This window comes from Fulmarus glacialis, unplaced genomic scaffold (assembly GCF_000690835.1).
Source record: "Fulmarus glacialis isolate BGI_N327 unplaced genomic scaffold, ASM69083v1 Scaffold50562, whole genome shotgun sequence".
NCBI lineage: Eukaryota > Metazoa > Chordata > Aves > Procellariiformes > Procellariidae > Fulmarus > Fulmarus glacialis.
In genome coordinates this window covers 5,358-18,056 of record NW_009196899.1, presented here as the reverse complement: position 1 = coordinate 18,056, position 12,699 = coordinate 5,358, and the positions used below count along the sequence as shown (strand labels likewise).

At 40.4% G+C, this 12,699-nt stretch overlaps 1 protein-coding gene across 1 annotated transcript; it reads right to left on the bottom strand.

The window, feature by feature from the left end:
* Positions 1-546: 546 nt before the first annotated feature.
* Positions 547-8,486, bottom strand: KLHL22 (kelch-like family member 22). Its single transcript, XM_009572337.1, has 6 exons — positions 8,210-8,486; positions 7,129-7,294; positions 5,212-5,930; positions 3,885-4,077; positions 2,248-2,481; positions 547-1,193 (listed from the first exon to the last, which is right to left on the bottom strand). Exons 1-6 carry the CDS (start codon positions 8,434-8,436, stop codon positions 816-818), a joined length of 1,917 nt encoding a protein of 638 aa, XP_009570632.1. The 5' UTR covers positions 8,437-8,486; the 3' UTR covers positions 547-815.
* Between the last annotated feature and the right edge of the window lie 4,213 nt (positions 8,487-12,699).

Here is a 12,699-nt window from a genome sequence, read left to right as displayed (position 1 = left end):
ACATCACGGTTAATAAAACTGAGACAGTAGTTAAAAAGTTCTGACAAGGATTTATTAATTTATGCTTGTGAACAAATGTGTCTGACAGTTGAATGATGAGATTGCCATACTCTGTACAGAGAAGTTTTTTCTAGAAATCTTCTTTCCACTGTGTTGACAGAACTTGCAGTATAGAAGTTCAGGAGTGGGTGTCAGTTCACAGACTCTAACCCAGTTACAAAGATGGCTGCATGCCCAGATGAGATGAAGGTTCAGACTTTCTTGCTACTTTCTTATCCTGTTTCTGTATGTTCAATCTTGCTGAAAAACCAATCAAGCTGTCTGACACCTGGCACAGGAGGGAGACACTAGGTGTTACCTTCCTGTGTTAAGATGACTAGGAAGTTTTATTATCAAAAAGAAAAGGAAAAAAAAAATCTCAAAAAGCTATTTCAAGCTAAAAGCTGGAAGGAAAGAAGCTAGTCAAGCTGAGCCTTCTGTGCCTTTTTTTCTGTCCATGCTGAAGGTTGAGAAAAGTCTCTTTCAAAGCAAAAGAACCTCTATACTTTAACTGGGGGAAAAATGGCAGTTCTGTGGTTACTTTAAAAATGCTGCTTTCTGGCAGATGGGCAGATACTGACTGTAAGTGGCATTTTGTGCAGAACACTTGCAGATGGGCAGATATTGACTGTGAATGGCATTTTGTGCAGAACACTTATTTTTCAAACCTTTAAATACTGATTTATGTATATAAGAAAGACATATAAAATCTCTAAGTATTTTCTTGAAGCCTTAATTTCCTCATCCACTGGCAAAAAAATAAATATTTAAGTTTTCTAATCTTCACTTGAATTGTCAAATTCCTCCCAGTCTGATACGCTCATAACTTCTGATGGAAAGTCAAGGTGATACTTCACACGATCTGCATGCCATTCTGAGAACCATTTCTCCGTTTCCATTAAAATAGCCCTGGGCAAAGTGAGGACACAGGCAGCCATCCCAGAAATATCATCCTCCAACTGGGGTCCTTCCTCCCAACAGTCTCTCTCTGCATCGTAAATGTGGACATAGTCCATGCGGATTCCTCTGTTGTGGGATCTGCCTCCCAAGACATAGATCCTGTTGTCTAAAACCGCAATACCTGGCTCTCCGTGTCCTGCAGGAAGTGGACATACATTTGTCCACTGATCAGTGCTCGGCCTATAGCAGGCAACCTGTAAAAAAAAAGAAAGAGATTAGTCAAAATTGAACTTGTATCTTAGTGACAGAGCCTGGCCATATGGCAAACTATTTAGGAAGCCATGCAATATCATCAGTCTTTTGACAGGGTGTTGATAATGGAGAGAGCATACCACTATGTAGTAGAAGTACAGCACTCAGCAGAAAACCGTGCATAGTTGCCATATAGCTTTGAATCACAACTTCTGACCCTGCTGCTGGAGTAACAGCTGTATGTAATTCAAAAAATGTATACAAAAATGAAAGAGATGGGGACACATGCTAATATAAGCTCAGACGTTATGCATCTGTTTGCTTTAGGAAAAAATGTGCTGGAAGATGCAAATATGACAAATCTGCTAAGCTGTCTCTGCACCATATGTTGGGAAGTTTTAGATTTCATTGGGTACCTACTTGGCTGACTGCTTTTATCTGTAAGCACTTTTTATCATTCAGATACACTTTTCAGCTAGATTTAATTCTGCCATCTTCATTGGTTTTATAAGAGCAGTTACTTTTTGTGTCTTCTTTTCATGTCTCTAGCAGTTCTAGAAGCTGGAATAAGACTCAAGAGAATTCTCTCCAGCCATCACTTATCATCAGGTACTGTACATTTAATTGCATTATACAATTGCCATCCAACATACCTTAACAACTCTGTCCTGCAATTAAGCATTGGTAATTCAAAAGTCCTTGACTTAGAAAAAAATGCACGTGAGAAGACAATGTAAAGTAAATTTAGTTGATGTGCTACTTATTGGGTATGTGCATGCCAATGAATGTTATCTATCAAAGATGTTTTAAAATTGGTAAGAATTCCAAGTGCTAGAGCTTTAATGCTTTGTGGGTTAGACAATGCGTTCAAGACAGACAGCAGTAAATAAATCATTGCAAGTTCTGCAACTGAGGAGGGGAGAGCTGATGCAGTAGCTGTTGCTGGGCAGACAGTTTTATTTGCATACTTAATAGGAGAAAGACATTACATCAGAGTGCAAGCATCCATAAGAAAGAGACTCTTCCAAGAAAGACACAGGTATGACATGCTCTCACCTGGTGAACATCCCTTCTGTAGCCAGAATCATTGTTGCTTCCTCCAATTACATAGAGCTTTCCTAGCAGTGCAGCCATCCCATGCCAAGCACGTCTCACTGGACCATCTGCTAAAACGTCCCAGCGGTCAGTCTTTGGGTCATAACATTGTAGCTCCTTCAAATAGTCTTCTCCTCTCCTCCCGCAAGTAATATACATCTTCCCATCCAGTGCGGCTCCAGCATGTGCATATACCTGTATCACCACATGGGAAAGCAAGAGGTTGAGGTCTGGATTTATGTATTTCTTCCAGTTTCAAAGCACGGAATAGACATTAAGGGAGTGACATTCTTCATGAGTTACACAGATATCAACATCAATATCATAGACAATTCCTTTCTAGGTGATTATGCTGTAAGTGTGAATTTCTGAATGAAATATACTAGAATTTCTAAAACTTCCAGAACTGCAGTGGGTTCTCATTCTTTATTGTTCCTTGATTAGAAGATCATTCATACTATTACTTTTCTCCTTAGTCTGCTTGGAAGCCTTTCTGTTGGAGATTTTTCTTATACAAGCAGTGTTATCAGGAATGCAAGATATACTACTTAGTAGCACTCAATTGGATCTTAAGGCTTTTTATATTCTCAGCATTGACACACATTTATTATTTGTGACCTCATGCAAGCTGTTTATCCTCTTCTGCCTCTGCATCCCTTCTGTAAAATGGCAGTAATACTTATACTTTTAAGGTGTCCTGAGATTCTCAATTGAGAGGCATTATGAAATAACAAATATTATTTTGTGCTGGTCACCTGATCCAAAGCTTTTAAAAGGTGTAGTAGAAATCAGCATAGTTTCTTTAAAGATTTCTCAGGATTTTAGTTTTCTTCCCTAACCAAGATTCATCAAACAGTATTTATCTTCCTCCTTTGCAACACTTTTAACCTGAAAATGGAAATTCTTGCCTTTTTTAGCAGCATTAGAACTTAGAACAAACTTTTCCACTCATAACTCCAATTTCCATATCACTGGTTCCTGGGGTCACGACTGCTAGTTTGGCAATTGCTGTTCTAGAAGGATAAATGGGACTGATGACAAAAGATAGCTATTCACTCATATATTTCAAATGAGTAATGGTCTTACGTTAGCTGTCTGAGATGTGATTCTGCATCACATAAGCTATTGTCACCAGAACTTGTTACCCAATCTCAGTTCTGTGTCCAGGAGCTAAGTGGTCTATAGAAACTGATGTACCTTCTTACTGGGGCATTATCTCGTCTGATCAGGAGTAAAGCATGTTGTCAGGACTGTAAATGAGAAGCTTGTACTACTGTGTAGTTTACCTGCCTAGGAGGAAAGGGAACTTCCTGTTCCCAGAGGTTATGTGTTCAATTTTGAACGGTTTTAAGGATTAACACAATAAAGGTGCAGGGGAAAACAACAAGAAAACAGGAAAAATAAGCATTTAACCTCAAAATGTAATTTACATGTATTATTATTCTCCTTTCTTGATATTCATTTATCCCATATATAGAGGCTACTGTTTCCCATCTGAATATCAGCAAATTTAAAGCTACACATGAGAAAAGCATCTCAAAAGATTGAATCAGGAATTGGGGAACTGTAGTAGTGTGTGTGGCTAATGCATTCCTTACCTCCTTCTTCAGAGGTGTCACATATTCCCAAGTGTTGCTTTTAGGGTCATACCTCTCCACTTCCCTCAAGTCTTCATGGTAATCTCGGCCTGCGACGGCATATATATAGTTGTCCACAACACAAACACTGAGGTCAGCATGCTCTTGCTGTAAGGACTGGATCTGGAACCATTTGTTGTGTCGCGGGTCATACCTTGTAAAAGAATGGGATCAAAGTTATTCATACAGCCACAGAATCATTGCTGGAATACCAGACAGCACCACAAATGTGGGTTACTGTACTGTCTTTGGCTGAAATTGAGCTCAGTAAGTGGAGTGAAATTTGGCTTTGTCAGCATTTTATTATTAGCAAAGTTGTTTTATTCTATTTTTAGAAGATGTATTTTAGCTGACATAATCATGCTATAAAAGCCTAGGTTTTCCATTATCTTATACACTGCTGCCAGGTTAAATATCAAAATCTCTGCTTGCACAAAGCCATTCTACAAGGTAAAACAGTCTAAAAATAGCACAAAGACTGAATCTGGATCTTCAAGAGTCCACGAAGGGCATAAATATGTGGTGGTGATTCTTTTCCCCAAATATCTGCTGCTCAAAGTGAACCTCATGATTCACTTTCAGATCAAAATATCTATCTGGTCTGGAAATTTTAGTTACAGAGAAAACTGGTTGTGAAGTGAAACTATGCATGCCATAAAATAAGGACAACTCAGCTAAAACTAGTAAAAATGGCGACAATATAAAGACAAAAGAGTTTGTATCTGTTTTTGCAATGTAAGGGGCATGAAGATCTAAACCTGATCCTTCCTCCTACTCTTTTGCCTGGCACAGAAGAATATAAGAGGACCCTGGAATGCTGCTATCGTGCACACAAATTCTTGAAAATCAACCAGTAATAGCATTTTATTTTAAAACCCTTTTTGGTAGCTAAATCCCTTTGTATTGGAACCAAAACTACACACAGAGGACTTTCAGAAAATCCTAGTTCAAGAGCATCTAGAAAATCTAGGGTTCTAGGTTCATTACTGCTTCCCAAACCTTTAATACTTCCCCCCTCCAACAAGGCAGAAAGTAGCACATGTAATACTCTTGAATGAGTAGCTGTTTCTACCGTATCAGGCTTGGCTTTGTCCCATAAGCACTGCTGGAAGCTTCTTGTCACTATGAGGCTCATTTCTGTATTTCTTGTGTTTTCTTTCAGTGAAGCCCCTGCTCAGTTCCTAATCCTTCGGCTAGCAAGCGTACAGACCGCGCTACTGGCTTGCTGACTCAGAGATGGTGCAACAGGGTGGTAATAAAAATAATAGCAGGATTATCCTTATCTTACCTCCAACACCTTGACTCAGCTCGAAAACCACTTACATTGTTGTCTCCGCCAATTAAATATACAAAATTATTGAGAACAGCAATCCCTTGGTTGGACATTCTGGGGGCTAGTGCAGCTGTAAAGTGCCTCCACTCTCCCAACAAGGGGTTCAGATACTTGGCTTGATCACTGAGGACAATGGATGGAGTAGAATGCATCCCTCCAAATCCCACTACACACTGGAACTCTGATCTCAGCTGTGTCTGGGAGCTCTGAAGCATTGGCTGAAGACATTCATTCTTGTGGTACATTAATGCATCTGCGACTGTATCTTTTAAAGGACATGGACTTAATTTGTCATGAAGCCTTTGCAGGATCTGGGGTTCCATCAGAGGAAAACGAACTGTCTCAAGTAGCTTAAGAGGCTCCATCAGGGAGACCTGATCTGCCTCCAGTTGCTCTGGAGAATAATGATAAAAAAGTGCCCCATCATAAACTTCAAACTCATAGTTAACCTCCAAACGGTTGCTGCTGAGAAGGGAGTAGACCTTCTGCAAAGGTAGCTGTCGGTATACTTGTGTCCTTGAGAAAGCTGCAAAGTTCTTCAAAATGTAGGAGTCCAGCTGATCACTCAAATGTCTCAAGTCATAATGGTCAGCTAGTCTGTATACGTCGAGGATGTTCTCTTCGTCTACCCAGGACATGAGAAAATCACAACAGAACTTAATGACTTCTGGAATCTGCAAGAGAGAGATATTTTTCATTTCAGACACCGCTTGCCTCACACTCAAGAGACAGGTGACAGAAGCCTGGGATGACTGTAAGAAAGTTGTCCACAAGATGACTGCTCTCCTCGCAGTCTGATCACCATGTTCACCTGCCCCAATTCACCTTTCTCCAGTGAAAAAGAACTCAACGTAGATGAATATAATGTAGATGTTCTAGCCACACTATACTGCAAGCCTATGAGTTTGGCTTCAGGTGCAGCAGCAATGTGTCTTCCAAGACACATGGGACACTGGACAGCCAGGCTGCCTGGTTTGTTAGCGTGGCTGCCTGGGAGGCAGTCATGAAAACAGAAGGCATGGAGGACATGGTGAAAGCCAGATTTACCGTCACTCCGTAATTGTTCTTTCAGAGCACTATAGACATACTGTATCAAAGATATACTGTATCTGTAACAAATATATCTGCATCACTCAAGAGCACAGGAAGCCATTTGAAAGGAAAATTAATATTTCGTATTGTCTTCTGAATACAGTTTGAAGTTGTATCTGGCAGGAGGGACTACTGGCAAATAAAGAACTAACTGCTGTCCAAGAGCCCCTCTGCTAACAAAGTAGTGCTAAGTGTGTAGAAACCAACCAAAGCAAGCATTCAGAAAGTGTAAGATTTAGTACCAAAGCCTTGTGCAGCGGTTAGCTGCAGGGGAAATTAGAGAAAAAAGTTTGTCTTAAAGGCACATGAACTCTGCACTTAGTGCAGAAACCATAGTGGTAGGATTTCCTGTAACGACGGGGTCAGGGGAGGTTATATGCCTGTGGACTCCATCTGGGGAAAGATCTTTAGCAGCACAACAGTTTCTGAGCAGCAAGCCCTGTCCTCTACTGCAGGCCAGAGGTATTCTATTTCAGGGAAGCTTTCATAAGCAGATCTGTGGAACTGAGTGCTATATAAATAGTCCTCTAGATGAAATGGTACATGTTTATAAGTAACAAAACCATTGGCACAGATGAGATGTGCAAGTACTCATTCATTGTTCCTACCCTTCCATAGTTAGTTCCAGTGGATACAGCATCCCGAAGAAATTCTTCTCATCAGACCCATGCTCTTATTTACCCCCTAACCCTCCATCTAACCTGATATCCATGTTTTCTGTTTCTTTCATTGGTGCTTTTGTTTCTTGCTTCTTTTTTGTCACATCTCCCAGTACCTCACCTGAAGCTGACAGGCTGCAGCTAAGGTTTCCTGTACACTGTTCACACTGAGTTCCAGCTCAGAAGTGTAAATGAAGTTCAAGATTTTACACATTGCATTGTAGGAGATGCCATGAATATGAACTTCTTCTTGTTCCATCTCTCTCAGTCCTCCTGCAAACATTCCTCTGTAAAAGACACAATGGCACATGCTATGGCAGATTTGCATTGAAGCTATTTTCAGTTTGCTTTATGTTGTCCTGGGAACATAAAAAATACTCAGAAAGATCAAAACCTAGCCAGACACTTCTATGGGATTTCCTCTTCTCTAAGTCAATCATACAAAGAGTTCAGGCCTTTAGGATCTAAGAAAGTAATACTCTTCATTCTGCAGGAAAACAGTAGGGGCCATCTGAAAGGTACAATTCACAGCTGACAGACTTAAATACAAACGCAGTACATATGGATAGTCAATGGGCAGAGGCAGATACTCTGGGTGTGGGGGAAGAGGAAAAACAGAGGAACTTGGGACTGTAGGAATTTTTTCTAAGCTAGAGCAGTTCTTCCTCCAGTTAGAAGTTTGTCTGGATTGCCTTGGGATTTGTTTGTTTGCTCTATGAAAATTAAGTCAGTTCAAGAAACGGCTAGTAAAATTGACCAAGGGAGTGCCTGATTTAATGGACCGTGAGTCACACTATAGGCACATAACAGAGGAGTTACTTCCAGTGACTTTTTGTGTATTATGAAATGATCACCACAGTGGGCAAAGTCTTACAATGCTAAGGATATGTTAAAAGCCACCCAGAGTGTATTTATGCAGAAGACACCTGTTCAGATAGTCTTGCCTCTTTATATACCTCCAAGTACCACAGGCACTGAATTTAGTGAAGGTTAAGCTCAGTGTGCAGGAACAAGAGCTTTATTTCTGTAGAGAAATAACAGAGAGATGAGTAAAGCCGTACTTAGTATTTTGAAACACATTCAGATCCATCTTATGGGTCTAATTTTACATTCAGAAGCAGTGTGCCAAGACAGAAGATTTGGATGTTGCAGGTTTGAGTAACATTCAGACACATGCTTGTTACTGCCGTACTGAAGTGTACCTGAAATAGTCACAGGATGCAGCTAGAAGTATGCGATGAGCCTCAATAGGTTTCTCTTCCACTACCAGAACTACATCGAAGAGGATGCTGCTGTCTCGGAGAGATACCAAGCCACTGAGCAAGGCCTGAGAGTGCTCTGCACTGCGGTATGTGTTGCTGGTGCGCTGCTGAAGGGAGGGCTCGAGTTGAGCTTTGTGTGGCTGAGTCAGCTCCTGATCTTCCGCCATCCCAGGCAGAAATGCTCAGCCACCAGCTGTAGCAGAATGAAATCTGTGAGACAACAGAATCAGCAAAGGTTTGTGCCTTTTGCTTTATGAATGGTCCTCTGACCCCCACCTGTCACAGTAAATAAATCAAACCAACTCTTCAGTCAACGGAGAGACAATTCTACCCTGAAGAAATTGTTCTGAATGATGATACTGGAAATAGACAGGTGTATATCAGTACACCAAACTGGCAGAACATGGTTTTTCAAACAAGTATTCTAACTCTTGGGATTTTAGTCCAAGAGTCAGAGTATGTAGCATGTGGGGATATTTTTTTTTCTTAGCAAGAGTTTCACTTCTCAACGCATTACCAGGACCCCTTGTTTCCTTGTTTCCTTTGCATTTCTGGAACGTATAACAAAGAACAAAACTGACAGAATTTTTGCCAAACTCCAAGTTGTCTAATATCCTCAGATAACTCTGTTGCAATATAAATTGCACCTTCACTCTTTCTTTTGATATTTTACCCCAGAATCTGAAAGCTCTCCTCTCTCCTCGTCTTTGCTTTTTCATTTTCCTTAGCTGAGCACATTTCCATCTATCATTCTATAAAATACTATATGAAACTGCAGGCTTCAAAGTTTCTTTATTCTGACAACTTCAAGCTAGCATGCACAACTGCTTTTCACTTCACCATGATTCCCTGCAGAGAGAGGGTATTTCCTCCAGCATAGGCACTGTAGAGGGCTATCCTGTACCTTTTTCTAGGGCTGCCATTGACCCTGCAGGAAGGTCCCCTATGGCACATGGGGAAACACCTGTAAAAAGCTAGCTTTGACTTTAAGAAGTGATTGTGTTTCATGTCTATGGTTAAGCTCTCAAAATCTCATGAGTCCTCTTCTACCATCCTGTAATTTACCCTTTCCATTGTCTTTGAAGAATGTCAGAAGTTGTAGCAGTTAGAGCTCTTACACTCTATCCAGTTGTCAGAGCACATTAAAAAAAAAACACATTAGCAAAAGGAAATAACTTAGCTGATATGGCTTCTTAAGACAGTTAAAATAGCCTCTCCTCCGGCGGCCTGGGAAATAGCTTAGTGGCACAAGGGATAGTCACAAGGGGTTATCAGCAGTCAGAGAAGCAAAAGCAGAACAAACCCAGCAAATCCAAACAAACAATGAAGAAGTGGAACCATTGTTTAATTGTGCCAGCCATAGACAGTGAATGCAGCATTGGAAATCTCTCGAAGTACTGCAAGGTATTCTGTGCATGGTCAGTGAGGAAGGAACTATCTGGATGACACCAAGAAATATGAAAATATTTACAGTTCTGCCTGAGGGAAGTTACTCTACACTGTCCAAAACAAAAGGAAGCTAGGTGGCATTGCATGGGATGGAAATGGGATGGAAAAAAACCTGAAAAAGCATATTAATGGTTGTCTGCTCTTTGCCAGCAAAACCAAGACAACCAGCTCAGAAGAGGAGCTCTGATGAGACAGCCTTCTAGGGAGCACATTCAGGTTGATTATACAGGGGAAACTATCCATCATCAGCTGAAGAGATGAGGAATGGATTATTTTTCATGACAGGTAGATGCTTTTCTTAGAAATAAGATGACTGCTTTTGAAGCAGACAAAACACTACTATATAATTTGATTTGCTCCCAGGGAATACTAAAAGTGATGGATTGAGGCAAGGGAGATAATATAGTAAGAAAGGCAAGTGAAGGAGTGAGTATTAGTGGATGTTGATCAGAAATTTCCCATTTCACTAAAAGGGAATAAATGTGCCAAAAGCAAAGTAGGGTGAGATATGGTCCAAATAAGGAACAGATTCAGATAAACCACATTAACTCTGTTAACATGATTTAGTGTGGTTAACACTCATGAGTTAATGTGGTTAATGCTCCAAAAAAGGTTGCATCTTTTCAGCAACTTAGAGAGCTATATCAAAAGAAGTCTTTATGAGAGTAAAATAATTGCATCAAAAAGCAGAAGTAAATGTAACAAATGAACTATTTTCTGAATTCAAAGACTTTTGATGCAATCTTGTAGCATGTAGCCGTTGGTGGAAGAGAGGCTAAGGAGAAAAAAGCAAGATATATTAAAACTACATGGGCCATTAAACCCGTGTAACAAGTGTTAGCAAAGAAATGTGTTGTAGGAGAGGTGGTTTCCCGTGTACGCGCGAGAGAGAGATACATGCAGGGTAGAGTGGGAAATCTGTACAATCATGCCAATCCTTTATTTAAATTTACCTTTAATTAATATAACTGTAGACAGTTACTATTCAGAATACATTCTGTATCCAATGGTCTTAAAAAGGAGCAGAAAGGGGGTGAAGCTTTCAGCAAGTAAAGCCCCAGAAGGGGTTCGATTTTACAAATATGGTAACTGGAACCAGGATGGTTCTTTCATAATACCAAGTGGTATTATGAAAGAGAGTAAATTAAAAAAAATATTAGAAGTAATTCAGGGATTATGAAGCCTGTATGAGCATTAGTATCTGAAGAGCTTTCAGTGACAAATAGGGCTGTCTTTGACATCTGCAGGGAGTTTATCTCACTGCTAGTTCTACTAGATATGGACTAGTACAACAACAACAATAGCTGAACAAACCAGCTCTTCTAGCTGACTGGTGGTAAGCCCAGTGTGGTCAAACACAGGTGCTGGGAGTGCAGCTGAACCATCCTCCACAGCCGATTTTTGGCTAGTCAACAGCTGAGCCTACAGGTATTTTGCTAAGCTCTATCTTCTGAATTTTGGCAGTCTCTACTTCTTGTTCTCAACTTTTGCCTGTGGATTGTATCTTGGCTGTCACTGGTGAGCTGGACTGTCTTCAGGGCAGTCACTCATAAATATACACCAATACAAAAGCTGCCTTGTATGTCTGGAGCACAGAGCCACTATGATATGGAAATTCAGCACACTACCTGTGAGTATTTTGCCATCCACAGTTATTTGCTGCTAGCCAATTTTGGGTATGTAGGTTCAATACTGATGCTACTGTGGAAAAAGGGTGGAATACAACTGCGCAGGTACAGCGTATGTGGTCTAAAACTTGCCAGCACTCATAAGCTCTTTTTGTATATGGATACATGAAGTTTCTTAATTACACCGTGGCTACTCAGAGAACCTATGTCCTGTCATGTGTATCTCCCTACTCTCCTAAATCAGGCTTCAAGGCTCATAAATAAGTATGAGTGCCTATTGTCATAGTTTTAACCAGTGGTAACAGACTACTCTAGAAAAATTCTCAGTGCTATGATTTTTATTAATTGTTGCCTACTTATAAAATTAAAGGTGAGCATTTATGGTATTAATGCATGATGTCTGACTGACATAGGTGGTTAAGTCTTCTTCTCTGAGCCAAAAGCCAAGGAAAGCCTCTTAATTCGTACCTAGGCAGTCTTAGGAACTGGTAGACAAGACCTTTAAGACAAGGAAGGCTTGTGGGGGATGGCCAGCAAGATTCGCTTAGCTGTTTAGCGAGTACCCTCACCTTTGTAATAGCTGTACAAGGAGCAACTGGGGTTGGGTGGGTAGGAAGTTACAAAGTGTGGTTGTTGAAGCTGGGTTAGTAGGGTTGTGTTGTGGGCTTCTTTGAAAGAAAAGTGGGGTGTTTTTGGCATTCAGGTTTTCTGGATTAAATGCAGTATGCTTGGTGACTGGTAGTTTAGTGTATGTCTCTCAATATTGTTCTAAATGCTGACTATAAATTTGCTGGGGAGCGGTATTGGTGTTGGCAATTGCTTCTCAGGCTGTGTGGTCTAACTATAACCTTTCTCCTGTGTGCTTTGTGTCTTTGTTACTGTCTAAAAATCTGGTAGCCCAAACAGTGGAAGTGTGCTATTTTAAGTGTGGTGTACCAGCTGGGTGGGGGGGGAATGACTGTTGATGTATTTAGGAATTGTTATCCCTTTTAAGTGTCCATCAATCTTAAAAATAGCAAGGAACTTTATTGAATAGTCTCTGTATATTTTTAGCTGAAAATAATTTAACCCCATCTCCTCAAACTTGTATTTTGCTTAATCTGTATTGTCCTTTAAAAAAAAAAAAGCTAAATGTAGTACAAGCAGTACAGCTCTGAATGGAGAGACAGAACAGGTTTGTTCAGCTTCTTGCACGCTGCAGAAAACCTTCTATTTACTGTTCTTCCTTCCTGACCACTCAACGAACTTTGCTGGCTTTTAGGGCTATTTTCACAGGCTGGCATATCTGTTCCTGTAAATGAAGAAGCTGTAGGCAGGCCCTTGCTAGCTAATGTAAATGCCCAGTCCCTTGAA

Bases quoted from the DNA above. Each gene is read 5' to 3' on its own strand.
- KLHL22 (XM_009572337.1), bottom strand. From the start codon at position 8,436: ATGGCGGAAGATCAGGAGCTGACTCAGCCACACAAAGCTCAACTCGAG. The intron at 4,078-5,211 runs GTAAGATAAGGA...TTCTTTTACAAG, and splicing joins GCTGAGTCAAGGTGTTGGAG to GTATGACCCGCGACACAACA. The intron at 1,194-2,247 runs GTGAGAGCATGT...TTTTTTTTACAG, and splicing joins ACAGAAGGGATGTTCACCAG to GTTGCCTGCTATAGGCCGAG.